General features: G+C 40.0%; 1 protein-coding gene across 6 annotated transcripts in view; it reads right to left on the bottom strand.

Annotated features, from left to right (window-relative positions):
- Positions 1-2231: 2231 nt before the first annotated feature.
- The window catches only part of GART (phosphoribosylglycinamide formyltransferase, phosphoribosylglycinamide synthetase, phosphoribosylaminoimidazole synthetase), a 27267-nt gene continuing 3402 nt past the window's right edge, over positions 2232-26096 (bottom strand). For 3 of the 6 annotated variants that reach the window (XM_010862276.1, XM_010862278.1, XM_010862277.1), the window contains 21 exons: positions 25691-25876; positions 24521-24616; positions 23869-24043; positions 20508-20619; positions 19470-19538; positions 18843-18968; positions 17678-17765; positions 17109-17194; positions 16776-16944; positions 13574-13805; positions 11600-11694; positions 11196-11305; positions 10655-10853; positions 9361-9612; positions 8916-9068; positions 6706-6912; positions 5481-5618; positions 4356-4486; positions 3973-4114; positions 3200-3315; positions 2232-3117 (listed from right to left, as the gene is read on the bottom strand). In XM_010862276.1, the coding sequence (XP_010860578.1) occupies positions 2926-3117; positions 3200-3315; positions 3973-4114; positions 4356-4486; positions 5481-5618; positions 6706-6912; positions 8916-9068; positions 9361-9612; positions 10655-10853; positions 11196-11305; positions 11600-11694; positions 13574-13805; positions 16776-16944; positions 17109-17194; positions 17678-17765; positions 18843-18968; positions 19470-19538; positions 20508-20619; positions 23869-24043; positions 24521-24616; positions 25691-25835 (3033 nt within the window). In that variant the 5' untranslated portion in view covers positions 25836-25876 and the 3' untranslated portion in view covers positions 2232-2925. The remainder of the gene's footprint in view (positions 3118-3199; positions 3316-3972; positions 4115-4355; positions 4487-5480; positions 5619-6705; positions 6913-8915; positions 9069-9360; positions 9613-10654; positions 10854-11195; positions 11306-11599; positions 11695-13573; positions 13806-16775; positions 16945-17108; positions 17195-17677; positions 17766-18842; positions 18969-19469; positions 19539-20507; positions 20620-23868; positions 24044-24520; positions 24617-25690; positions 25877-26096) is intronic. The other 3 variants (XM_010862279.1, XM_010862280.1, XM_010862275.1) reach the window with 2 other exon arrangements.

The raw sequence follows: 26096 nt of genomic DNA, 5'->3' as shown, positions 1-26096 counted from the left end.
TTTGTTTCTGTCAATCAGGTATTTCTGACACATTTTGATTCTTCCTATCTGAAGATATTGGATCAGCTGCCTTACATGGAATCCAGGTTTCTTTTTATGGGGATTAGTGTCTAAATAAGGGTTGGAAAATTATATTTCTTGGGTCACAAACGGATTGGTTTTTCTAATTTACATCTTGATATCAGCTTCTACTTTTATTATAGGATGTGATTTTATCATCTAAATAACATTTTGCTTTGTATCTTCCAACTTTCTAAAAACTTCATAGGATAGTGTTTGGCACTTAATTATGCACATAATAGGCACATAATTATGTTGAGTGAACTCCCTAGACAAGTGAACCGACTGTTTCTGCAGCAAAGGTACCAGTATGAACTGATGTACCTGGAACAGCATTTGATGGCAGTTGCTGACCACAGTCAATGAAAGGTAGGGTAGTGTTGCCCAGCTGCCTGGGGAACCTGGCTTGGACCAGAGGCAGTTTTCATCTGACTTTGTTTCTCTTCACCCTCTACTCTTTCCTGTTCTAAGGCAAGAACTTACTATCTTCTATGTGTAACTACTCTAAGGGTCCTGTACTGTTAACGTTTTGAGTTTAAACTCCAAGGGAGGACTTGTACAGGGCTTTGAGGTACCTTCCAGTAAGGTGCCCACTGCTGGGCAGGCAGAACTTTTAAGCCCCTTTGAAAGTGGCTCAGAAGTTTAAGGCTGGCTGGCAAGTGCCTGTGGGCCTGGTGGCCATTCACTGTTAGCTCAGCTGTGACAGAAATGTGGTCCTGTTTGTAGGGTCATATGCATTATGTCCAGTATGTGAACCTAGACCTCCCAGTTCCAGAATTGCATATCCAGACTGGAAACAACTGGCCAGGGAGGGAAACCATGTGGTCCCTTTAAACGCTTTACTAGTGTTCATCCAGCACTGTTTATAATAGCCAGGACATGGAAGCAACCTAGATGTCCATCAGCAGATGAATGGATAAGAAAGCTGTGGTACATGTACACAATGGAGTATTACTCAGCCATTAAAAAGAATACATTTGAATCAGTTCTAATAAGGTGGATGAAACTGGAGCCTATTATACAGAGTGAAGTAAGCCAGAAAGAAAAACACCAGTACAGTATACTAACGTATATATATGGAATTTAGAAAGACGGTAACAATAACCCTGTATACGAGACAGCAAAACAGACACTGATGTATAGAACAGTCTTTTGGACTCTGTGGGAGAGGGAGAGGGTGGGATGATTTGGGAGAATGGCATTGAAACATGTATAATATCATATATGAAACGAGTTGCCAGTCCAGGTTCGATGCACGATACTGGATGCTTGGGGCTGGTGCACTGGCACGACCCAGAGGGATGGTATGGGGAGGGAGGAGGGAGGAGGGTTCAGGATGGGGAACACGTGTATACCTGTGGCAGATTCATTTTGATATATGGCAAAACCAATACAATATTATAAAGTTAAAAAATAAAAAGAGAAAAAACCCTAAAACTAAATAAATAAAGATTTAAACTGCTTTTCAATTTTTTCCATTAAACCATATTGTATGGTGCATTGTAACTTTGTGTACTTGACAATTTATATATCCTTAGAAAAATATTCAGAAATTGAATGACTTGGTCAGAGGACCTCTGAGGTTGTCATAAAAGTTCTTTGGAAATAACAAAAAGTGTCTAAAAAAAAACCATCCTTTGAATACTCTATTGTGGTTGTTTTCAATAATTTTAGGAAGTCTTTTATTCATCTTTGGATTGCTATTGTATGTCTTACTAACAAATACTTCAATTACCATCTGTTTGGGTTTTCCCCAGACAGAGACTGCTTATGTGCAATCCACTTACTGAACTTCTTTCATGTTTATGACAGAGAAGCACAAAACAAATTTTTTTAACTTAAGGCATGGATTCAATCTGTTCAGAATCCAGGTGTTTAGCTGTGCCAAGAAAATGTATTATTTTATGGAGAATCTTTCATTTTCAATCAAAATTTTGAAACAAAAAAACACATCCTGCCATTGGATCCAATATCATTTGTGAAACAAGGTCCATTTTTCAGCAAGAATCCAATTTCAAGGTATGTTTGTGGAGCAAGAGACTTTCTCTCCTATGTATCGGAGGCCTTCAAACACAAAGACACAACAAATTGAAAAAGAAGAGGGAGAGAAGAGAAAAGATCATAAGGAGGAAGGGTCTGCTTCACTCGGTAAAAGCAATGACAATTCTCAGTTGTATTTCAAAATTTAGTGTAACCAGTATGTTAATTGTTTAAACTTACTAGTAACTCTTTTTTATATACAGTAATATAAATAAACAGTAATATAAATGCTTTTTAGACAGAAGACTGTTTAATCCATAACACTGTGGAATCTGTACATGTTATGAAAAACAGAAAATTACTATTGCAATAATTAAATAACATAAAAAAAAAAATAAACGCTTTACTGGTCTGAGTAGATTGCCTTGTATCCTCCCAAACTGTGAAGCTGAAATCTGGGTATTATAGAAATCGTCAATTATTACAGGAAAGTGTAATGTTTCTTCAAAGCACAGAGAACACTATCCCTCAATGGGAACTACCCAGAAATTTTATGATAACAACTTATGATCAGAATAATTCGAGAAGTCTCAATTCAAATTAGTACAGATATACAATATGAGGACAAGATACTAACTTTTTAGACTTGTTAGCTCTTTGAAAAAGAAAAGACTAAGTTTTGGTATAATACTTGGCTAAAAGTAAAAGGAATTCTGAAGGCCTAGTTTGATTATGAACAAGAAGGCCCCAGACAGGTAAAACCTGAAAGACCACTGGAGGCAACACACAGATGTCTCACACATCTTTTAGGTGGAGTCCAGGATAAAAGTCCCCCTGCAGCACCTACAATGCTCTCAGCTGTCTCCATTCCCGGGGGATGACGCTTCAGTCCTCTGTGACCCAACAGATTCTGCCATTTTCTCCAAGCCGTACAGCTCCACTGGCCACCAGCTGGAGGGCTGAGGGAAATATTTTATGTTCTGCTAATTTTACTCTCTCAGATAGAGTTTCAACAGTGTCACCCCTCTTCACTGGAACGGCTTCCTGTAAGATAATTTGACCGGCATCTACATCTTCCTGGAAAAGAAAGCAGAAGTTTTGAACGTTACCTCTGGCAAGTGCAACTGACATTCAAATACTAATCACGAGCCATACTCACAGCTACAAAGTGCACGGTGCACCCGGTGACTGTGACCCCAGCGTCCAGGACTTGTTCATGGGCATTTGAACCCTTAAACGAAGGGAGCAAGGATGGGTGGATATTGAGCATTTTCCCTGGAAATTAATTAAAATGTGGTCAGAATCTGGAATATACACTTTCCTGTCTAGAATCAGGAGTCAACATGAGCAAGCTTTCTCTAGGTTGGGTGTTTTCATTGTCAAAGACAGAAATGAGGAAAAGTGAAATACCCGTTTTCATCCAAGGAGGCCCTGGGAGCAGCAGGTTTCTGCCTTGCACATATGAAGACACAATGAGGGACTCTGAACAGGTGCCGGCAGTAACTCAAAGCTGGATGGGAAGGGGTCTACTCTGGCTTATAGGGCTCTTGACATTAACAGCGGATCCTGTGAAATCTGACAATAGTACCTTCTTTGCCATTTTCTGGCAGTGGTTCACACTTCTAAACAAGGAAAAAAGTCTCCTCCCAGTATTTATCCAGAAGATGAAATTATATTTGTATTAATGTGAAAGCAATCTAAGCTATCTTAGAAAACATAATTATAGCACACCAAAGAAAACTGATGAAGAAGGATAAGAAGTCATCACTGGGTCATTCTCTGGGCTAAAGGCAAAGGAAATTCAATTATTATGTATGTCAAAATAAAATGTCATAGTAGATCTCTCATGCCTGGAATGGTTTGGTAAATTAACCACCCTAGAGTCATTTTCAGTTGATTTCTCAATGTGGTATCAAACAGTTTTTTACTTACCATTCCATTTTCTGACGAAGGGGCCAGACAAAATTCTCATGAATCCTGCAAGACAGACTATGTCTGTGGAGAACTCTTCAAGGACTTCGTCAATTGCAGTGTCAAATGCTGCACGATTTTTATATAATTTATGATTAATTACCTAGAAGAGAAATGGGTAAGTACCATCTGTCTCCAACAAATTAACCAAAAATAATTTAAAATCCAACCTATAAATAGACTACATTGACCATCTGAAGACACATGTGATATCAAGAATGAAGGAATGAACCAGAATGGAAAGGCAAGCCTAGTAGCTACCCCAAATCCAGATGTCTTAAGAACATTTAGGGGCAGATTATGAGCTTGAATAATCTGTAAAGATACTTTTCAAAGTAACTTACTCTCGTGGGAATCCCGGCTTTTTCTGCTTTATCTAAGCCAGCCACTGCAGCTTTGTTGGAGATCACAATGACAATGTGTGCCAAGCTACTTGGCTCCCTAGTGCTGTCTATGAGAGCTTGGAGGTTCGATCCTGAAAAAAGGCAAAAAAACACAGGTGAAGGCATACTTCTTTAAAAGGTTTACATACTTCAAATAGGGAATGGTCAAGGTTTTTGAATAAAAATGTCTTGGTAAAGATTGGCAAAATATGTGAAGCTTTTACATTTCCTTCCTCTTGGAATAATGGATTAGTATCTCATGAAAACATAAGCACAAAATATGATTGAGCATAGCAGTAGAAATAGTTCAACACATGTTAAAACTGAAGGATGAGGAACAAGCTGCTTAATTAAACAAGAAAAAAACCCGAACACTTTCAAGAAGAATAAACCACTATGACTGACCTCTTACAATCATTTTGCTTTACCATCAACTCGGGTCTAAAGTATACTGAAACCTTAAAATAGACTTGTAAAGCATTTATATTTCTGATAATGTAATTTAAAGAAAGAATCTGATATGTACTTATGAACCTACTGTATTTACAAGAATGTTCATAGCAAAGTCACTTAAAACAGTGGTGGGAACTGCTGGGTGGTCCAGCGGTCAGGACTCTGTCCACTTACTGCCAAAGGCCTGGGTTCAACCCCATAAGCCAAAAAATCGTGCTGTATCCATCCATATGAGAGAAAACAATGCTCTTATTACTTTACCCCTCTGCCCACAAGAGGCAAATGAAAATTTTGTACTAAATTACTGTTGACAATTAAAAAAAGCCTCAACTGTCTTAAGACTTTTCAACTATAAAGCTACAATTGAAAAGTTACAATTTGCATTCTATCTAGAAAAGCTTCTCTCTCTTCAACCATCTTCCCAACACCCTCTAATTTTCCTTTAGAAACTGTCTAAAATGCCTGAGAAAAGTGGAAGGACTGAGGATGCAGAATAGCTAACATTCCTTAACAATCCTCAGCCCTATTCTACTAACAGTGTTCTCACAGTTGGAGGTTTTTTTTAGGGGGAAGAACGGGAGAAAACGAAGAGCATATCTACAGCTCTGTAGTAAAGAGGGAGCCATGTCTCACCTGTCCCAGAAATTAAGACAGCAACTCTTGCCTTTTTTGGTTGAACAGAGAAATGATTTCTCAGGGTTCCATTCTCCAATACTGATCCATTTATTTGCATGGTTTCAATCAGATGCTCGACTTTCACACGAGGAGAACCTTTGGTGCAAATGTACTCAATAAGTAAATCAAGAACAACTTTGAATTAACAGTAATATGGAAAGAGAAGTGTTTTAAAAACACTTTAGAACGCTGTTATTTTATTCTCAAAATATGCACGATTAAAACAAATAGTAAGTTTGTTTTACTTATCATTACTCACTCATAGAAACTTCCTGAAGGCGGACACTGCCCACTTCAACTAAAAGCTACAGCACTGTAGATAAAGTGGATATGTTAGTGCCTGCCAGTGTTCTCTCCCTTCTCCTGTAAATCTTCCATCCACACTAGTGCTATGACCTCTCAGCTTCAAGGGTAGGCATGTGACCAAGCAAGACCATTCAAAGGTTTGATACAGGATGTTGAGAAAGAGAGGGCCTCTCTTAGTGCAATGTGAGTTGAAGGATGTGGGCTCAAGACATCTTATGGGTACTTGGAGAGCCTGCCTGAAAATGAAACCTACACAGTAAAGGAATGAAAGGCAAAATTAGCAAGTCTTGACATCTCTGTTAGAGAATCTGAATGGGTTTTCTGCCATTCTGCCAATTTCTAGTGCTTCTAACAGAGTTTCGGGTAATACAGGCTCATCAGGGTGCTTGCTCACTGCTCCTCGAATTGAGTTGTGCCACAAAGCAGAGCCTGACCCAAGTCCTCACGTGAGAGATTGCTCTGGGAAGTGACAGGGGATGGTGATGGGGAAGACTCTTATACTGAGTGTGCTATTCAGCTGGTCACCGCAGTGGGCAACTTGGGCTTGATCCTAGGGATCCTCAAAGGAGGCATGTAGACAGACTGTGCCTAGAACCGCTCCCTCCTTCTGTTTCTCAAGTGGGTGCTGACTCATTATCTCTCACCCCACTGATCAAGGGTTGCTTCCTGCAGGGTGTGGTTGTGCGTGTGACTGCTACACACAGGGGTTAGACCCTGAGGCAGAAATGAAGAGACGCGTGGTATTACTGGCTGGGATGTTTCCACGTGACAGCTGTGTAAAGATAGTTGCCATAGCAATGGGTAGGCAGAGCTCCTAAGGCAGGGCACAGTTATATTGAAGGTTATAGATCTAAGAGCCACTGAAGGAAGAGGTTACCCTCGGGACATGCAACCACTCTGCCGATCACGCAGGCTTCTTCCTGGTGCTGCTCAATATCCTGCAGAGTCTGCTTCACCAGGTCCTCTGATACCACGAGGGCAGCCCCAATCCCACAGTTAAATGTTCTGGCCATCTCCTCTTCAGAGAGGTGGCCTTCCTGCTGTAACCATGAGAAGATCCTGGGGACCCTCCAGGTCTGGGCATCTAAAAACAGGCAAGAATTGTTCCTTAATCTACTGTTGACCCAAAGTATAAAAGCATGCACATTTACAAAATTATGGAAATTAAAACCAGGACAGCTATTTTATATAAGGAGAAACTACTAACTGGCCTTTCAGAAGCTTTCTGGGGATCCATCTGTACTAAGGCATTAAGAACACTTTTGTGTCACACTTGGCCAATATTCACAATTGAGCAAATTTTTGCTCAATTAGTTTTGTGCTGCATTAACTAACTAGATCCTTAGAAATTCCCTGATGAAAGAGATGCTCTAATGGGGCTGAATTCCAGTAAAGGCTGGCATACTATCCTCTGAGAATGTCTAGTTGGATCTTAGCGATGACCAAAACACACCCTAAGTTTGATGCAAAACTAGTGGCTTATATACAGACTTAGAGGAAATACAGCTACTACTGTAGAAAACTTATGCTATATAGAAAGTTTAAGAGCAATACTCTGCCCCTCTGCATTTATTTTAAAATTTAGGGAACCCCCTGTCAGTCCAGTGATTAGGACGTGCCAGGTTCAATTCCTGTTAAAGGAACTAAGATCATGCAAATTGTGCAGTGGGGCCAAAAAATAAAACAAAAACAACAAACAAGCTAGACTTAGGTCTGTTTAAAAACTTTTTTTTTTTTTTGGCCCCACTGCATGGCTTGCAGGATCTGAGTTCCTGGACCAGGGACTGAAATGAGGCCACCACAGTGAAGTGCTGACTCATAACCACTGGATCACCAGGGAATTCCCAACCAATAAGTTTCTTGAAACAGCAATCTTCACTTATTGTCTCTGTATCTCTGCTATCATCCCTTGTGCCAATAATCTGGGGGGTGGAATCTACCCTCTCAAGTTGCTTTTTGACATTGCTAACCAGTGTCATGTTGAAAACCTTGCTTGGAATTGATACGTTCACATGGTTTACTCCCTGATTCAGACTGTTTTAACTTCCCACAGAAATACTGCAATGAACATGTCAAAGACTTAAAACACTGCATTCTCATTCTCTATTCAAATCTACTCTTCTCCTTTCTATGCATGTTCCCACCTATGCACCCACTAAAGCAGAAACCTGGGACTTCTTTTTTCATGCTAAGTACACAATGATTCTTCTGTCTCTCTTCACAATGCCTTGGTTTGGGTCCTCTTTATCCCGCACATGGACTATTTAATAACTACCACTTCCCTTTCCCTCCCAGCAAGTTCCTGATTCTATCTTGACAGAGCTTAAGCTTACCAACCCTCTGGAGAATCTGCTTAGAAAATTTCATCTGATATAAGTCAATTACAGGGCTGTATGCCTTATATGTGGGAGAAGGCAATGGCACCCCACTCCAGTACTCTTGCCTGGAAAATCCCATGGGCGAAGGAGCCTGGTAGGCTACAGTCCATGGGGTCGTGAAGAATCAGACACAACTGAGCGACTTCCCTTTCACTTTTCACTTTCATGCATTGGAGAAGGAAACGGCAACCCACTCCAGTGTTCTTGCCTGGAGAGTCCCAGGGAGGGGGGAGCCTGGTGGGCTGCCGTCTATGGGGTCACACAGGGTCGGACATGACTGAAGTGACTTAGTAGTAGTATGCCTTATATGTAGGACTTCCCTTATGGCTCAGACGGTAAAGCATCTGCCTACAATGCAGGAAACCTGGGTTCGATCCCTGGGTGGGGAAGATCCCCTGGAGAAGGAAATGGCAACCCACCCTTGCCTGGAAAATCCCATGGACGGAGGAGGGTGGTAGGTTACAGTCCATGCAGTCGCAGAGTCAGACATGACTGAGCAACTTCACTTGGTCTATGCCTTATAAACATGGCCAATGAAGTGAAAAGATATGGTAAAGGGTCAGTCCTATTTTTTCCACAAGAAGTCCAAATGATGAATAATTTCTGGGTATAATCCTATATGTATTTAAACTACCCAAAGAGTTTCCTTCCATAATGTATTTTTTCTTCTAATAGTTTTCTGAGCAAAATTTCCTTTTAGTGATCTTACCTAAATTCACCCCCAATTTCTGAGGGAGGACTCTGGGGATGTTTTCCAGTAATCCTCCACCAGTAATATGTGCAACGGCCTTAACATGTCCTGAACGCAGGACAGGTAACAGTGAGCGGCTGTAGATTTTGGTTGGGGTTAGAAGTAAGTCACCTGTATATTGGGAAGATAAGATAAAAACTTAAGTCTATGAAATGAAACCAAAGCATACATAAAAAATAATTCTGAAACAGAGGAGGACTGTGACCCTGCCAGATACACCTGTTCTATAATGTCTAAGCAGCCAAACCACAGCCTAAGTATTAAGAGTACTTAGTATTAAGAGTACTTTAGTACTTAATACTCTTAGTATTAAGAGTACTTTAAGTAACGAAATCAGCCTAACCCTAGTGACTGGCTGCTCAGACATTTCCAAGTAGGAGAGTTTAAACGTGAGCATGTGTACCTAAGGTCTGGTCACCACAGCCACCAGGTGCTGGAGAAGAGTACTCGAGAGAAGATTTTGCTACAATTTTCCTCACAAGGCTGAATCCGTTGCTGTGAAGACCAGATGAAGCGATTCCAATAACAGCGTCTCCTTCCGTGATTCTTTCCAGTTGAGGAAGTTTCTGATCCCGCTCCATGGCGCCAACAGCAAAACCAGCTAGATCATACTCTCCAGGAGGGTACATGTCAGGCATCTCTGCCGTTTCACCTCCTGGCAGGAAGAGAAAACAAGAACAAAGAAATCACTGAATGTTTATACACCTGTCTAGGAAGTAGTGACTGACACCAGCTACTCTTCAAAAGGACAATTAAATGGAAGCTGTATTCTGCAAACATTCAGTAAAATGTTCTCTAAGGGCCATCTAACAGAACTCTCAACCAAGCATGATTTCAGGGGAAATAGCACTAATTTCCACAAAGGGTGAATATAGCCTCCAAACATCGTTATTTTTACAGAATGAATGCTCAGTCGGACGTAACGCCATTTCTCTAGCAGTTTAGTTTCAGAAATGCTTTCACCTACATTTGATCTTTACAATCACCTCATGTTCCAATAATGGTACAGGCTTAGAAGAGTGATTTAATCAGGTCTGCCTAACTCTAAATGCCCTGGCCTAATAAATACATCAAGTTCACATTACCACCATATCCCATAAAGACAGGGTCTAGGCAGGCAGATTTAAATCAGGAATGGTTCTAAAAGATGGTTGAAAGGCAATTTTGGCTTTTGGGATAGGCCTGTCCACAGAAATGGGGATGTAAAAAAGGTAGTTTTGTTCTCTGGTCAACCTACAAATTTATCTTGTTAAAACCCTCACGTATGTACTCCTGCAATAGTTCTATAAACCTTGGGTACATTTTATCCTTAGTGTCATTTCTGTGGGAAATGAAGGCTTAAATTAAAGAGTCAGAATGCCAGGAACTGACCTGCCTCTGCTGCAGGGCCGTAAGGAGGAAACAAGTCCCTGCCCTGTCTGTCCGGGAGGCCACTGAGAGACATGGGAGTCAAACAGGGGCCAAGGGTCAGGGGGGAAGACAAGCCCTGGCTGATGGTGTTGAAGTGTGAGTCTGACCCTCGAGGGGAGGGTTTGGGGGCACCGAGGTTTAAATTTTCCTTAGCTGGTGCTGTCTGTATTTTGTTTGCCTCATCGTGTGGCACACAGTTTGTCTTGCTGGCTATACTAGTCACCAATCAGGCTTATACGCAGGGCTGAAACGCGGTGAGGGTGCGTGATTAAAATGGAAGTGCATACCGAGGAGAGCACATCCAGCCTTTTTACAAGCTTTGGCGATCCCAGTGATAACAGCTTCAGTAGTACGGAGGTCAAGTTTTCCACAGGAAAAGTAATCGAGGAAAAAGAGGGGCTCTGCTCCTTGTGCCAGAATGTCATTTACACACATCGCAACCAAATCCTGACCAATGGTGTCATGTTTACTGCACTGCTGGGCAATCTACCGAAGGGTATAAACATCCGCATTAGACAGTAAGTTCCAAACTGTATCTTGTCAATTATCAGAGAAGGCTAACAAATAATGACTTTTGGCTAGTGCTGTGAACACCTAAAGACAAAAGAACACTAAATTTTGATAAGCTACTTGGTCCAGAATTATTCTCTTTTGTCCCAGATATACTCTCAAAGACACTGTGTTATTAGAAACATGTAGCCATTGTAGCAAAACAATATTTGGTATGGTTCTCTTTAGTGCATATATGTCAAGAGGAGAAAGATATTTGATACACAGTAAATTCGTATCTTTCACAAAAGGCCTTTACTCACATAAGTGTCTGATTACCTTCAGTTTCGTCCCAACGCCATCTGTTCCACAAGCCAGAAGAGGATCAGTGAAACCAGCTGCTTTCAAATCAAAAAGACCAGCAAAACCTCCAAGATCAACATCACAGCCTGTTGGAGAGAAAATTTGTTTCTTGCTGCATTTCAACAGCAAAGGACTGATCAAGAAAGCAGATATTGAAGGGGCAGACACATCCTTTTGAGTTTAAGATTAGGGATATGAAATGCTTTCCCTACTATTAGAGGTAAGAAAGCAGAAGACTATGAGTTTGGCTTAAAGAGGACAAGACTTACAGCAACTTGGCATTAGTCTGGAACATTTTCTTCAGTTATCTACGAAGCCCCAAATCAATATACAATGTTTGTCATGGTTGATGAACTAGCAAAGGACAGGATCTGACTTACCTGGTCTGGAGGTGGCCTTTGCTAAAGGTTTAATTTTCTGGACCAGCATATTACCAGCTGCAATGTCTACCCCAGATTCCTTGTAAGTCAGGCCCCTAAAAAGTTCAAAAAATAAACTAAGACATCACCAGGGAAAATTTTAACCTTAAATTATTATTTAAAGCTGAAGATATTCATTAGGCATTTTTCAGATCCCCTAATGTACTTGGCCCCATCCAGAGATTTTAATTTGGCTGGTCTAGGGCAGGTCCTAGGAATTGAAATATGTTTAAACAACCTCCCCAGTTGATAATCACTATTTGGAACTACTTCTCTAACTTGTCTATTTCTTCCAGAAGTATCTGTCAGAAGCAGGTAAATAAATCAACATTTGGCCACAACCTTTCTCTATTCAATTTTGGTATGGGAAGGAAAGAGTACCAAAACTGAGTCAAAAAAGTGAAAATTATGATGGTAAGAACTCTAGAAAGAAATCCCTTAATAATGAAACTGAGCTCTTACTGCAGTAATAGAGAACTGTATCAGTTTTCTTATAAAGACTATAAGAAATGATTTTAAAAACTCAAAAAAAACAACAACAACAAAAAAACCCCCACACCAAAACCCCACCGAAACCAGGTAATGATATTCAATGCATCATTTCCATCTTTGTAATAGTGCCAACAAGCTAGAGCATTCCATTTAGTGCTCATTCGCTCAGTCCTGTCTGACTCTTTGCAACACCATGGACTGTAGCCCACTAGGCTCCTCTGTCCGTGGAATTCTCCAGGCAAAAACACTAGAGTGGATTGCCACTTCCTTCTCCAGAGGATCTTCCTGACCCAGGGATTGAAAGTGTCTTCTATGTCTCCTGCACTGTAGGCAGATTTTCTACCCACTGAGCCATTGGGGAAGCCCAGTCATGTTAAATGGCACTGTGACTTTGGTGATCTAGCCTTACAAAAACAACACTGGCCTAGTGGGATTCAGGGATATTGAAAGAAATACCTCTAGTTTTATTAGAAACAAGATGCCAGGGAACAAACAGATTTGAGACTTTTGGCGGCTAACTACAAAAAAGTTGGCAGTCCAGGGTCACACTAGGATAGGAAATGAAGTTCTACTGATTAGAAATTTCAATAGGATCTAATTTCTTTTTTTAAAATGTGGATTATTTTTAAAGTCATTATTGAATTTGTTACAATACTGCTTCTGTTTTTTGTTTTTGTTTTTTGGCCACAAGGCATGTGGGATCTTGGCTTCCTGATCAGGGATCAACCCTGTACACCCTCCTGCACTGGAAGGTGACTTCTCAACTGCTGGACCACCAAGGAAAGCCCAGAATCTACTCATTTTAAAAGTTAAAAAAACAAAATTTTAGCATGTTACTCGCATTTTGTCCTAAAACAAGTATTTCTCATACATGAACTCAATGAACATACTATGATAAGATCAAGACACCCACATCAGCAGTTAATAGTTTATTCATATTTTACAAAGGAATAGCTATATATGACAATAAGTGAAGTTATAAATACACTTCAGTAATATAAATGCAATGACCAAATGAAGTGGTAAAATTTATAGTATAATCAAAGCTGTAAAGATAACCAATATTTACATCTCAAATTCTTTTGACAAAATCAGGATAACTAAGATATATAACAGTAATACGTAAATATATGATAAATCAAGGAATAAAAATCCCTTCCCCTATTTTTCTTGAATAATTGACAGCTTATTGCATACACCTAAAATGTAGAATGTGAAAAAAACCTTTTAACAGCACATTTCAAATATGAGCTACCACGAAGTTTTTTCCATTTCATTTGAATATAACTAATACTTTTGATTCAAACTAAATGCAAATCAAAACTGGACCAGTTTCAGAGTTCAAAATACAGAATGCCTTAGTTCAGGTTCAGTGGAGTTTTCTACATCACCATCTCTGCCAGTTCTAAAGCTGTGCTATGATCACCTGGGTCACAAGTTTACCTGGGCTGCTGGAGGAAAGCTATGGCTCGAAAGCCGATGTCTTTCCTATAAACAGCTCCCTCAAACTTTATGGCGGCAAGTCCTTTCCTGGCTTCTTCAAGAGCTGAGATGAGATTTTCCCTGATGGCCGTGACAGTAAGGACCCTACCCCCGTTAGTCACCACCTTGCCATCTTTTAGGGCAGTGCCTGCTTGGAACACCTCCAGTCCTAAAGCCTGAGCCTCAGGAAACCCTGTAAGAGAAAGCATATTTGATACACCAATTACAGTAATAATATTATACACTGTGGCTTATTCGAGAGGGTTTTTTAAAAGTAAAATCTTTATTTCATTTAAATGAATCTTCACAAGAATCCTAACAGAAAGGAATTATGTGATATAACAGTAAATCGAACCTTCCTCCTAACAACAGCCTGTTCTGCTCTAGGGTGACAACTGTATTACACTAAAGCTTTTTATCATAGATCTCATGTAAAAATGATTATTTCAATAAAGGGGAAAAAAAAGGCAAGCTCTGAAAAGTTTGGTACTAGAAGTCAGTTATTTTCTCCTGAAAAGTAAAAAACTTAAACATCAATGAATAAATCCTGATCACTTTTTACTTTAGAGTAAAAGAATTTTTTTGCTTTACCACAGCCAACTAGATAAGGTTGCTTTTCCTTTTTAAATATTATTAAACTATATTTTCTAAATTATGCAGTGGGCAATTCATACAAAGATAACCTCTTGATTAAAAACAATTTTTATATCCTCAGTTTGTCCTTTTCCTTTTCTCTTTAGCACTGTATTTGGTAATGTTAAATTTTTTCTGTATCAATTAAAAAAAAAGTTTTTTAAAAAAATTGAAGTACAGTGGTTTATAATATCTTCTCTTGGTGTTTCTATAAGATAGGGGCATTTAGTCATAGATACCCAAATATTTGGTGGTATCAGTTAAGTTCAGTCGCTCAGTCGTGTCCCGCTCTTTGCGACCCCATGAATCACAGCATGCCAAGCCTCCCTGTCCATCACTGACTCCTGGAGTTTACCCAAACCCATGTCCACCGAGTTTGTGATGTCATCCATCCATCTCATCCTCTGTTGTCCCCTTCTCCTCCTGCCCCCAATCCTTCCCAACATTAGGGTCTTTTCCAATGAGTCAACTCTTTGCACAACTCCAAAGTACTAGAGTTTCAGCTTTAGCATCAGTCCTTCCAATGAACACCCAGGACTGATCTCCTTTAGGATGGACTAGTTGGATCTTGCAGTCCAAGGGACTCTCAAGAGTCTTCTCCAACACCACAGTTCAAAAGCATCAATTCTTAGGGGCTCAGCTTTCTTCACCATCTCACTGTCACATCTATACGCCTTGACTAGACGGACCTTTGTTGGAAAGTAATGTCTCTGCTTTTAAATATGCTATCTAGGTTGGTCACAACCTTCCCTTCCAAGGAGTAAGCGTCTTTTAATTTCATGGCTGCAATCACCATCTGCAGTGATTTTGGAGCCCCAAAAAATGAAGTCTGACACTGTTTCCACTATTTCTCCATCTATTTGCCATGAAGTGATGGGACCAGATGCCATGATCTTAGTTTTCTGAATGTGGAGCTTTAAGCCAACTTTGTCAGTCTCCTCTTTCAATTTCATCTAGAGGCTCTTTAGTTCCTCTTCACTTTCTGCCATAAGGGTGGTGGTGTCTGCATATGTGAGGTTATTGATAATTTCTCCCAGCAATCTTGATTCCAGCTTGTGCTTCTTCCAGCCCAGCGTTTCTCATGATGTACTCTGCATAGAAGTTAAATAAGCAGGGTGACAATATACAGCCTTGATATACTCCTTTTCCTATTTGGAACCAGTCTGTTGTTCAACGTCCAGTTCTAACTGTTGCTGCCTGACCTGGTGGTATCAGTAGCATCTAATATTGGGGCATCAGAAACTATTACACTTGTCACTAAAACTTTAGGGAAATTTTACCAATACAATGACCTTGATTCTATTCCTTCCCTTTCTTTGTTTTAAAAGGCAATCAATTCCTAACTGCCCAGTTACCATGTGTGGTATTTATAGGGCAATGGACTTCCTGTCTGGGTAAGACAGTAAATAGGGTGTCTGGAACTTATTTACCATTTTAAAACACTGAGTTAAAAAACAAACAAACAAACAAACAAAACAAAACACTGAGTTATATATAAATTGGTTACGATCATTTAACTACTGATAGATGCCTCACCTCCTATAAAGAGAAACAAAAGAGAAGGCTATAGTTCTGAAACTACTTTAATTCTGCCATCAAAGTGACTATGGGTATACTGCAAACTGGGGGAGGGGTTAATCTGTGATCAGAGATCATATCCTGAAATTTGAAATTTATATTTTAAATTTACAACATCCTTGATACAGCATATTAAAAAGCAGAGACATTACTTTGTCAACAAAGGTCCGTCTAGTCAAGGCTATGGTTTTTCCAGTAGTCACATATGGATGTGAGAGTTGGACTATAAAGAAAGCTGAGCACCGAACAATTGATGTTTTTGAACTGTAGTGCTGGAAAAGACTCTTGAGAGTCCCCTGGACTGCAAGGAAATCCAATCAGTCCATCCTAAAGGAAATCAGTCCTGAATATTCATTGGAAGGACTGATGTTGAAGCTGAAACTCCAATACTTTGGCCACCTCATGCAAAGAGCTGACTCATTTGAAAAGACCCTAAGATTGAAGGCAGAAGGGGATGACAGAGGATGAGATGGTTGGATGGCATCACTGACTCAATGGACATGAGTTTGGGTAAACTCTGCAAGTTGGTGGTGGACAGGGAGGCCAGGCGTGCTGCGGTTCAAGGGGTTGCAAAGAGTTGGACAACACTGAGCGAATGAACTGACCTGAACCTATGTAGTTTAAACTTATGTTCCTCTGACTCATATATTCCTATTATCTTACTGGCTCTCAGAGGATGGACAAGAAAGGCAGGACTGGGTGATTCTCCGTAAACTTGGCTAGGCCCATGTAAGTCTTCATTGTGCAGAAAGGGAAATGGATAGCAGTTCCTAAATACAGCAATTTTAGGTATCTGGACACCCATATCCAAGCAATAAGCAACAGAGTTATGTTAAGAACCCCTGAAAAGATACTGATGGCCTCACACCCTTACAGGGAGCTTTCCATGGGACAAAGGCCTACTGCGGTACTGTTCACATTGTCTCCCAACCTTGCATTCCCTGATGTTCACCTGTTATCTCTACACCCTTGGTGTAGTCTCCTGGATAACCTTTACTTGCCATGACCACAGTTACGGCAGCACAGTTGTCCAGCCAAACAGGCAGAGAAGTGCAGAGCAAGCCATCTAAGATAGACTGAATCACTTCATAAAGATCACTTTTAAGAAGTGGGAGGATCACCTGGAAAAAACACAATCAGTATGACAACTGAGAGAAATTTCAATTCTCCTGGGACATTTTATTCACTGAAATATCAGAATTTGCATTATATTTCTCAAAGGTAATAATTATTTCAAGGCTGAAAAATCCTAAGATTAAAATAGCACGCATCTTTTTTTACTCACTTGGCACTCTGGATCACCGAAACGGCAATTAAATTCCAGAACTTTGGGGCCGTTCTTGGTCAGCATTATACCAGCATAGAGGACACCTTCATTAAAAAAGAAAAAAAAAATCGTTAATGCAGACATTGTACTGTGACTCGGAGAAGGCAATGGCACCCCACTCCAGTACTCTTGCCTGGAAAATCCCATGGATGGAGGAGCCTGGTAGGCTGCAGTCCATGGGGTCGCTAAGAGTCAGACACGACTGGGCAACTTCACTTTTCACTTTCATGCATGGGGGAAGGAAATGGCAACCCACTCCAGTGTTCTTGCCTGGAGAATCCCAGGGATGGCGGAGCCTGGTGGGCTGCCATCTATGGGGTCACACAAAGTTGGACACGACTGAAGCGATTTAGTGGCAGCGGCGGCAGCGGGTATTTTGACTATGAAATTTAGAATATAGACTCAAGGTTTTGGAATGACCATAACCAATGTTACAACAATGGTCAATAAAAAAGTCGTTTAAAAAAAGAGAAAATGCTGTAAACTTCCTCCATGAATCATGTCCACAATGACATCCATGTGCTTACCTGTGTATGGCATACCCTCCTCCTGCATGCCATCCACTGTCCTCTGAAGAATATTATTTTTAATTTTTAGCAACAAATCCTTAGAAACCTGGGGAATACAGAGAAATATTTAAATGTAATTGGTATTAAACTAAAAAAGTCCTCACCCACATTGAGGCTCCTTTGTATACTTCCAATATAGTCTGCATACCTCATAAGCCTGTAAGTTGAAAATCTAGAGTTTATAAAATTACAAAAATTAGAGCTAGAGTTAGTTCTTATATTAAAATCATTTTCACCAAATGGTAGTTTTAATACATAGAGTCTAAAGTAAACCATGTTTGTTTTTTAATCTTTTAGTTAAGAAAAATATCGAAAGGGCACCATGTTATCAGCACAATTTTAACTATCATCAGTGAAAGGAAATGAGAGTTTCTAAGTGCTTTTTTTTTAAGTGCTATTTATAATATACTCAATGCAGATTTCGGAGAAGGCAATGGCACCCCACTCCCGTACTCTTGCCTGGAAAATCACATGGACGGAGGAGCCTGGTGGGCTGCAATCCATGGGGTTGCTAAGAGTCAGACACGACTGAGCGACTTCACTTTCACTTTTCACTTTCATGTATTGGAGAAGGAAATGGCAACCCACTCCAGTGTTCTTGCCTGGAGAATCCCAGGGACGGGGGAGCCTGGTGGGCTGCCGTCTATAGGGTCGCACAGAGTTGGACACGACTGAACCAACTTAGCAGCAGCAGCAATGCAGATTTTTCATAAAACTGTCCAGGAATTGTGTGGAAACATACTTTATCCATTATAGTAGAAAGAGAAGAAGAAATGATAGTCTGACTTGCTTCTTGATGTAACACACACACTCTTACTAAGCACTTATTGTTGGGCCCTGGATATCCAAAAGATGCATAATTAATTCCAGATTATAACTGGCTCAAGGGGTAAAAACAGGGTGTAGAAAGGAGGGGCTGGAAGGATCTGTTTAATCCACAAAGTTAGTTTCACAAAGGCTTTTAGAAAAGTTTAGTCCCAAAGTGAGGCCATAAAAGATATTTTTCATTTATCAGGAAAACCAATTTGCTGATTCGTAATGTCATTTACAGGAAAAAAACAAAAACAAACTTGAAAAAGTAAAAATGTCAAAGAGTTCTTTGCAAAGACCAAATGATGGCTACCTGAGGGGCTGGACAATAGGCTCCCATTCCTCCCGTGTTGGGGCCCTCATCGCCCTCCAGCAATCGCTTATGGTCCTGTGCTGGGGGCATGGGGGCCACAGTCCGTCCATCAGTGAAGCACAGACACTGCAGAAAAAACAAACAGTCCACTTAACCTTCCATGCCAAAAAGTTAAAAAAAAAAAATTTCATAAGCAGAACTATACATACCTTAACTCCAGTTAGATTTTTTTTTTTTAAGTAAAATGATTTAAAACATAAATAACTTTCCTAGATCAAGTATCAAAAGATTTTGTATATTCAATTCGGAAGGATCTATAATTTTTGAGCTAGGTTGGTCAAGGGGCAGGTCAAGCTACTCTCTAAAGTAAAATAGTTCAACCTTCCCCCTCTTTAGATAATGTGTGATGTAAGTCCAGTTCCCCTACTGATACACTAGGGGTGATTAAAAGAAGATAAATTACTTTTTCATTTGTATCCAAAATACTAAACACATACAAATTCCTTTGTATTGCTCAGTTTATGCTCTTGGTTGAAGCAACCAGAACAAATCAAGCCTTTTTTGGGGATCATAGATCAGATAACACAGCGTATACTCTATACAAGTTCAAAAGATGGATATACATACAGACACCTCTTCTCCTTCAAGAAGTTCTTCAATGACAACTGTTTCTCCTGCTTCTCCGAAAGCTTTACCCTTATTGGAGATAAAATACAAAGAGAAACTATAAGCTTTCATTACTTATTTAATCAGCTGCTTCATTTTGCACCATTTGTATAATGAACCAATGCACTAGTTTATAATTTCTCTTTCCCTTTCTGAAAGCCGCATAGGAACATATGAATGTCTCCTATTTTTAAAGTGGCAGTGATGTAGAGTTAGCACTGGTACAGAAGAAATGAATACATCATTAGAACCCTCCTGGGTAGCCTCCTTTCCAGGTTCAGTAAGGCAACAGAAAAACAGATGTTTTCATCATCACTTCTTCACTCTTATTTCCGATTACAATTATATTTGGTTATAGTAATTATACCTTAGTGTCTGTGAAAGCAGATTTCCAAAAGATGGAGAAACCCAAAACAACCAAGATGGATCATAAAAGCAAAACATTAGGGGCTTCCCTGGTGGTCCAGTGATTGGGAATCCACTTGCCAGTATGGGGGTCCCGAGTTCAATACCTGGTCTCGGAGAGTTCTGCATGATGCAGAGTAGCTAAGTCCCCCGTGCATAACTACTGAGCCTGTGTGCTGCAACTGCTGAAGCCCATGTACCTGGAGTCTGCACTCCGCAGCAGGAGAGGCCACCACAGTGAGAGGCCGGGGCACCACAGTGAGGAGTGGCCACCTGTCAGCCTGCCGTCAAAGCCTGTGCATGGCAGTGAGACCCAGCACAGCCAAAAATACTTTTTTTTCATTAAAAAAAAGCAAAATATATTAAAATAAAAAGCAATATATATTAACATTGTTTCACTTTTCTTAGACTTGAGACTCCAAGAACAGATACTTGTTTTTACAGAGATGGATTATAATACATAGTATTATAAACAGTAACTACTACCCATTTTCCTCATCTTGAGGATAAGAATTTGTAAGTATTTGAAAAATTGGGAGTAGTTATCCAGTGTGACTAGAAAATTATGAAAGTATTTCAAAAGGATCAACTTACCTGCATAATCTCTCTGACAGCTTCACAGGCCTCCTCTTTGCTCTTGGCAACAATTACCCCTTTCCCAGCTGCAAGACCACTGGCCTTCACAACCAAAGCAGGGAAGTCTGCACTGTGAAGACAGAGGAAGTTTCAGTATTCAGTAAATCCTTACGATTCAAAAGTTTAAAATACTTTCAGATTTTGTGATGATATGCTATAGCAACAACTAAAAAGCAGAAAAAAACTAAAAACAACTAAAAAAACAGCTAACACCATTTTGATGCACCTCTTATCAGGATTCTTTTCTTCTGTATTCCTCTGTAGTTGCCTGTGATCAGACGTTACATACGATTTTGCTTTTCTCACCTACCCTGAGAGCATACCAACAAATCTTTGGGAGAAGAAATAGCAGCAGTATAGCATGGATAAGGAAAGATCTTTAAGATACAAAGTAGTGAATCATGGACCAATATAAGCACGGATACATAACTGCTCCAAGTACACGTAAGAAACTGTTGTTGGTAGTTTTTTCTGTTGAGTAGACCTGGAGATCCAGGAGACTTACAGAAAGTAACTACATTGTTACGTCCAAGGAATCTGGCTACTAGAAAACGATAAACTTCAATGTAGAATAAAGAATAAATAAGAATAACTAAAACGAAAACTATGGATAGGAGGTTCGTGACATTGTACAGGAGGCAGGGATCAAGACCATCCCCAAGAAAAAGAAATGCAAAAAGGCAAAATGGTTGTCTGAGGAGGCCTGAAAAGAGAAGCGAAAGGCAAAAGAGAAAAGGAAAGATATACCCACTTGAATGCAGAGTTCCAAAGAACAGCAAGGAGACATAAGCCTTCCTCACTGATCAATGCAAAGAAATAGAGGAAAACAATAGAATGGGAAAGACTAGAGATCTCTTCAAGAAAATTAGAGATACTAAGGGAACATTTCATGTAAAGGTGGGCACAATAAAGGACAGAAATGGTATGGACCTAACAGAAGCAGAAGATATTAAGAAGAGGTGGCAAGAATACGCAAAAGAACTACACAAAAAAGATCTTCACGACCCAGATAATCACGATGGTGTCATCACTCACCTAGAGCCAGACATCCTGGAATGCAAAGTCAAGTGGGTCTTAGGAAGCATCATTATGAATAAAACTAGTAGAGGTGATGGAATTCCAGTTAAGCTATTCCAAATCTTGAAAGATGATGCTGTCAAAGTTCTGGACTCAATATGCCAGCAAATTTGGAAAACTCTGCAGTGGCCAAAGAACTCGAAAAGATCAGTTTCCATCCAAATCCCAAAGAAAGGCAATGCCAAAGAATGTGCAAACTACCACACAATTGCACTCATCTCACACGCTAGCAAAGTAATGCTCAAAATTCTCCAAGCCAGGCTTCAACAGTAGGTGAACTGTGAACTTCTAGATGTTCAAGCTGGATTTAGAAAAGGCAGAGGAACCAGAGATCAAATTGCCAACATTTGCTGGATCACTGAAAAAGCCAGAGAGTTCCAGAAAAACGTTTGCTTTATTGACTATGCCAAAGCCTTTGAGTGTGCAGATCACAACAAACTGTGGAAAATTCTGAAAGAGATGGGAATACCAGACCACCCGACCTGCCTCTTGAGAAACTTCTGTGCAGGTCAGGAAGCAACAATTATAAAGTGGATATGGAACAACAGACTGGTTCCAAATCGGGAAAAGAGTACAACAAGGCTGTATATTGTTGCCCTGCTTATTTAACTTATATGCAGAGTAAATCATGAGAAACACTGGGCTGGATGAAGCACAAGCTGGAATCAAGATTGCTGGAAGAAATATCAATAACCTCAGACAAGGAGATGATACCATCCTTATGGCAGAAAGCGAAGAAGAACTAAAAAGCCTCTTAATGAAAAGTGAAAGAGGAGAGTGAAAAAGTTGGCTTAAAACTCAGCATTCAGAAAAAGATCATGGCTTTTGGTCCCATCACTTCATGGCAAATAGATGGGAAACACCAGAAACAGGGACAGACTTCATTTTCTTGGGCTCCAAAATCACTGCAGATAGTGACCACAGCCATGAAATTAAAAGACGCTGGCTCCTTGGAAGAAAAGTTATGATCAACCTAGACAGCATATTAAAAAGCAGAGATGTTACTTTGCCAACAAAGGTCCATCTAGTCAAGGCTATGGTTTTTCCAGTGGTCATGGATATGAGAGTTGGACTGCAAAGAAAGCTGAGCGCCAAAGAATTGATGCTTTTGAGCTGTAGTGTTGGAGAAGACTCTTGAGAGTCCCTTGGACTGCAAGGAAATCCAACTAGTCAATCCTAAAGGAAATCAGTCCTGAATGTTCACTGGAAAAACTGATGTTGAAGCTGAAACTCCAATACTTGGGGCACCTGATGCAAAGAACTGACTCCTTTGAAAAGACTCTGATGCTGGGAAAATGAAGGCGGGAGGAGAAGGGGTTGACAGGGGATGAGATGGTTGGATGGCATCACCAACTCAACGAACATGAGTATGAGTAAACTCTGGGAGTTGGTGATGGACAGGGAGGCCTGCCGTGCTGCAGTTCACGGGGTTGCAAAGAGTTGGACATGACTGAGCAACTGAACTGAACACAAAAACATACCAAGTAGCTAGATGTGTCAACAAAAAAAAAGGCAAAGGCATGTATCTTCGAACATTCACTTATTGCTCATTATTTTCCATAGAATAAAGAACAGGATGTTTAATTTCAAGATTTAGGATTGAACAGTGGTGGCAGAAGGCCAAGTGATGATTCTTCTCTCTAGCTATGAAAAAAAAATCCATACCCTTTATGTTGTAAGATGCTGCTGCTGCTAAGTCGCTTCAGTTGTGTCCAACTCTGTGTGACCCAATAGATGGCAGCCCACCAGGCTCCCCCGTCCCTGGGATTCTCCAGGCAAGAACACTGGTGTGGGTTGCCATTTCCTTCTCCAATGCAGGAAAGTGAAAAGTGAAAGTGAAGTCGCTCAGTCGTGTCCGACTCCTAGCGACTCCACGGATTGCAGCCTACCAGGCTCCTCCGTCCATGGGATTTTCCAGGCAAGAGTACAGGAGTGGGGTGCCATTGCCTTCTCCAACGTTGTAAGATGCCACTATGTCAATTTGGCTAACAGTGCATGACTACAGAACCAAATGTATCCTTTCCCCCTATAAACTATTCAGCAGAATTGTTAAAAAGCTTATCCTTCTGCAAGGCCACAAGAGTGAATCTCATTTTATTTTGATGTTGGAAAAAGGCAATCTATATTCTATGAGTTTTCCCCTAGAATTACCTTACTATAAACTTGTAACAGTGACTCATACATTCCAATATCATAATAAGATAACAAGATAACTGCCCTTCACAGGCTGTCTTCTATCTACCTCATAATGAAGTCACAGGCTTCTTTAGGTTTAGTGAAAGCTCTCCATCTTGCAGTTGAGATTCCATGTCGGTCCATAAACTCTTTGGCAAATCTCTTGCTGGACTCTAACTGAGCTGCTTGTGCTGTGGGGCCAAAGCACCGAACTCCCACAGAGTTCAGGTTCCCAACAATTCCTAGTGATGAAAATAAGCAGCCTTAGTCAGGTCTGTGCAGGGCCTTTTCATTCTGAAGCATTAGGATTAGACTAAATCTACACTGAGATAAGGCAGATGGCAGAGAATAGGAAACATGAACATTTTTCTTGCTTTCTACAGGATGTAACAAAATGCTATTTACACATGAGTCAAGTACAACAAAAATTTATGTGATATTCAAATATATGGATAGAGCAGAATAAAAAGAAAATATTTCTCATGGCTGCAAATTTGATCTCTCATTCAAATTTAATCATATTATTATTTATATTATCCAGAGTAGTAATTCTTTGGAGGAAAAAAATCCTAGAATCCGTAAATTTCAAGAGAGTGAAAACTTTTCCCAAGGTAATGTTGTATTAGGAAACCTCATCTGTAAAATGTATGAGATTAGATGATCTCCAAGCTCCTGTTGGCACAGTATAAATCGTAACAATAAATAGAAATGAACTTTACCAGCAGCTAGAGGTGCCTCTGGTCCAACAACTACGAATTCAATTTTCTCATCTTTGCAGAACTGCGCAAGGGCAGTATGATCACTGATTGAGATGTCTGTGAAAAGAGAAAAGAAACAAACCCATCTTGTTTATATAAACATACTTTGTTTAAGGTATAATAAGTAAGTGTCTTGCTGAAGTTATACTCTGGTATGCCAATCAATTGATGATTTTCTTTTAGTGTTGCAGGAGAGTTTCACCATGAGAAATTCAGAGCAGAGTACATTAGGCTAACCAACAAAGCTGAATTCTCTGTTATCACTACAGTGACAGAGAATTGAGGAAGTTTCCCAAGAGCTGTACTCTCCTGACTGTAGCGTTCATATCACTAGTGTTGATTATAAACAAAACAGTGTATCAGAGAATACACTCAGAAACTGGCCTTTTAAATGTCTTTCATTCAAGATTTACTAAAAATTACTATGTGCTAGATAACTGTCCTAGTTACTGAGTTAAGACATACACACAAATAGGGTCCCTACACTTAGGATGCTTTTATTTCACTATGGGAATACTGGGTTATGACTATCCAAGCAAACTAATAAAGTTAGGCAAATCTGATGTGAAGTAAATTGGGAGGCTATTTCTAACTCAGCCAGGCAGGGGCTCTTTGTGCAAAGATGTTTAAGCTAAGAATAGAACGGTGATTTTATGACCTTCCTCACTTTCCCAACCTACCAATGAGGTAAATCTTCTTTCTCGACGAAGTTCTAAGTAGTACTGGGATCAACCACATACTGAGCATGAGCTGGTTTTATAGGCACTCTTCCACTTCACTGTATCTGGGCCACCATTCCTAATCTGGTTGAAGTCTCAAATTACTCTGCACAATTTTTCATTCCCCAAAATACATAGCCAAACACCTTGAATCTGTATTAGGTACTGCTTTGTGACTTTCTCATTAGACATATTTTAAAGGTTTAAACTAATTTAAGGTAAGGAAGTGCTATACTCTGAACAACAGGATACCTTAAATTTATAACATATGGCAACTATTCAAATTACCACATACATTTTTGGGTTAAGCAAAGCATTCAAATCTGAACAGCAATTGACTATTACAAAGAACAGATGTGGTTGACAGTTTATCATTTACAATTGTTCACTTTTACTTAAAAAAAGTCATTACCAGTATTTGAAATCTTCTCAGAGCAGGCAGTGCCTGCATTTCCTGGGGTAACCAACACTTGTTTAACATGAGTAGACTGTGCAAGTTTCCAGGCCAGCGTGTGTTCTCGTCCTCCATTGCCAATGACAAGTACTCGGGCTGCCATTGCGCTATCTGCAAAGCAGGAATTCAGCAGGAAGATGAAAGCTGCAGAAAGAAAACCACAGTTGACCGTTTTAAACTGGGATTCATAATTTAAGAAATATGACTGTACTCTTAAGGATTAGCGTGGTACTTTAGAAATAAGGCAGACTGGCCTAGAGAACTTGATTTAAAAAAAAAACAAAAACTACGAACAATCACCCTTTCTAGAGCTTCACTTTTAGAAGATTTAATAACCATCAAACCTCAGTTAAAAATGAGTCTT

This window comes from Bison bison, unplaced genomic scaffold, assembly GCF_000754665.1.
Source record: "Bison bison bison isolate TAMUID 2011002044 unplaced genomic scaffold, Bison_UMD1.0 scf7180017864481, whole genome shotgun sequence".
In the NCBI taxonomy this organism is placed as follows: Eukaryota; Metazoa; Chordata; class Mammalia; order Artiodactyla; family Bovidae; genus Bison; species Bison bison.
This window is presented reverse-complemented; position numbering and strand designations above follow the sequence as displayed.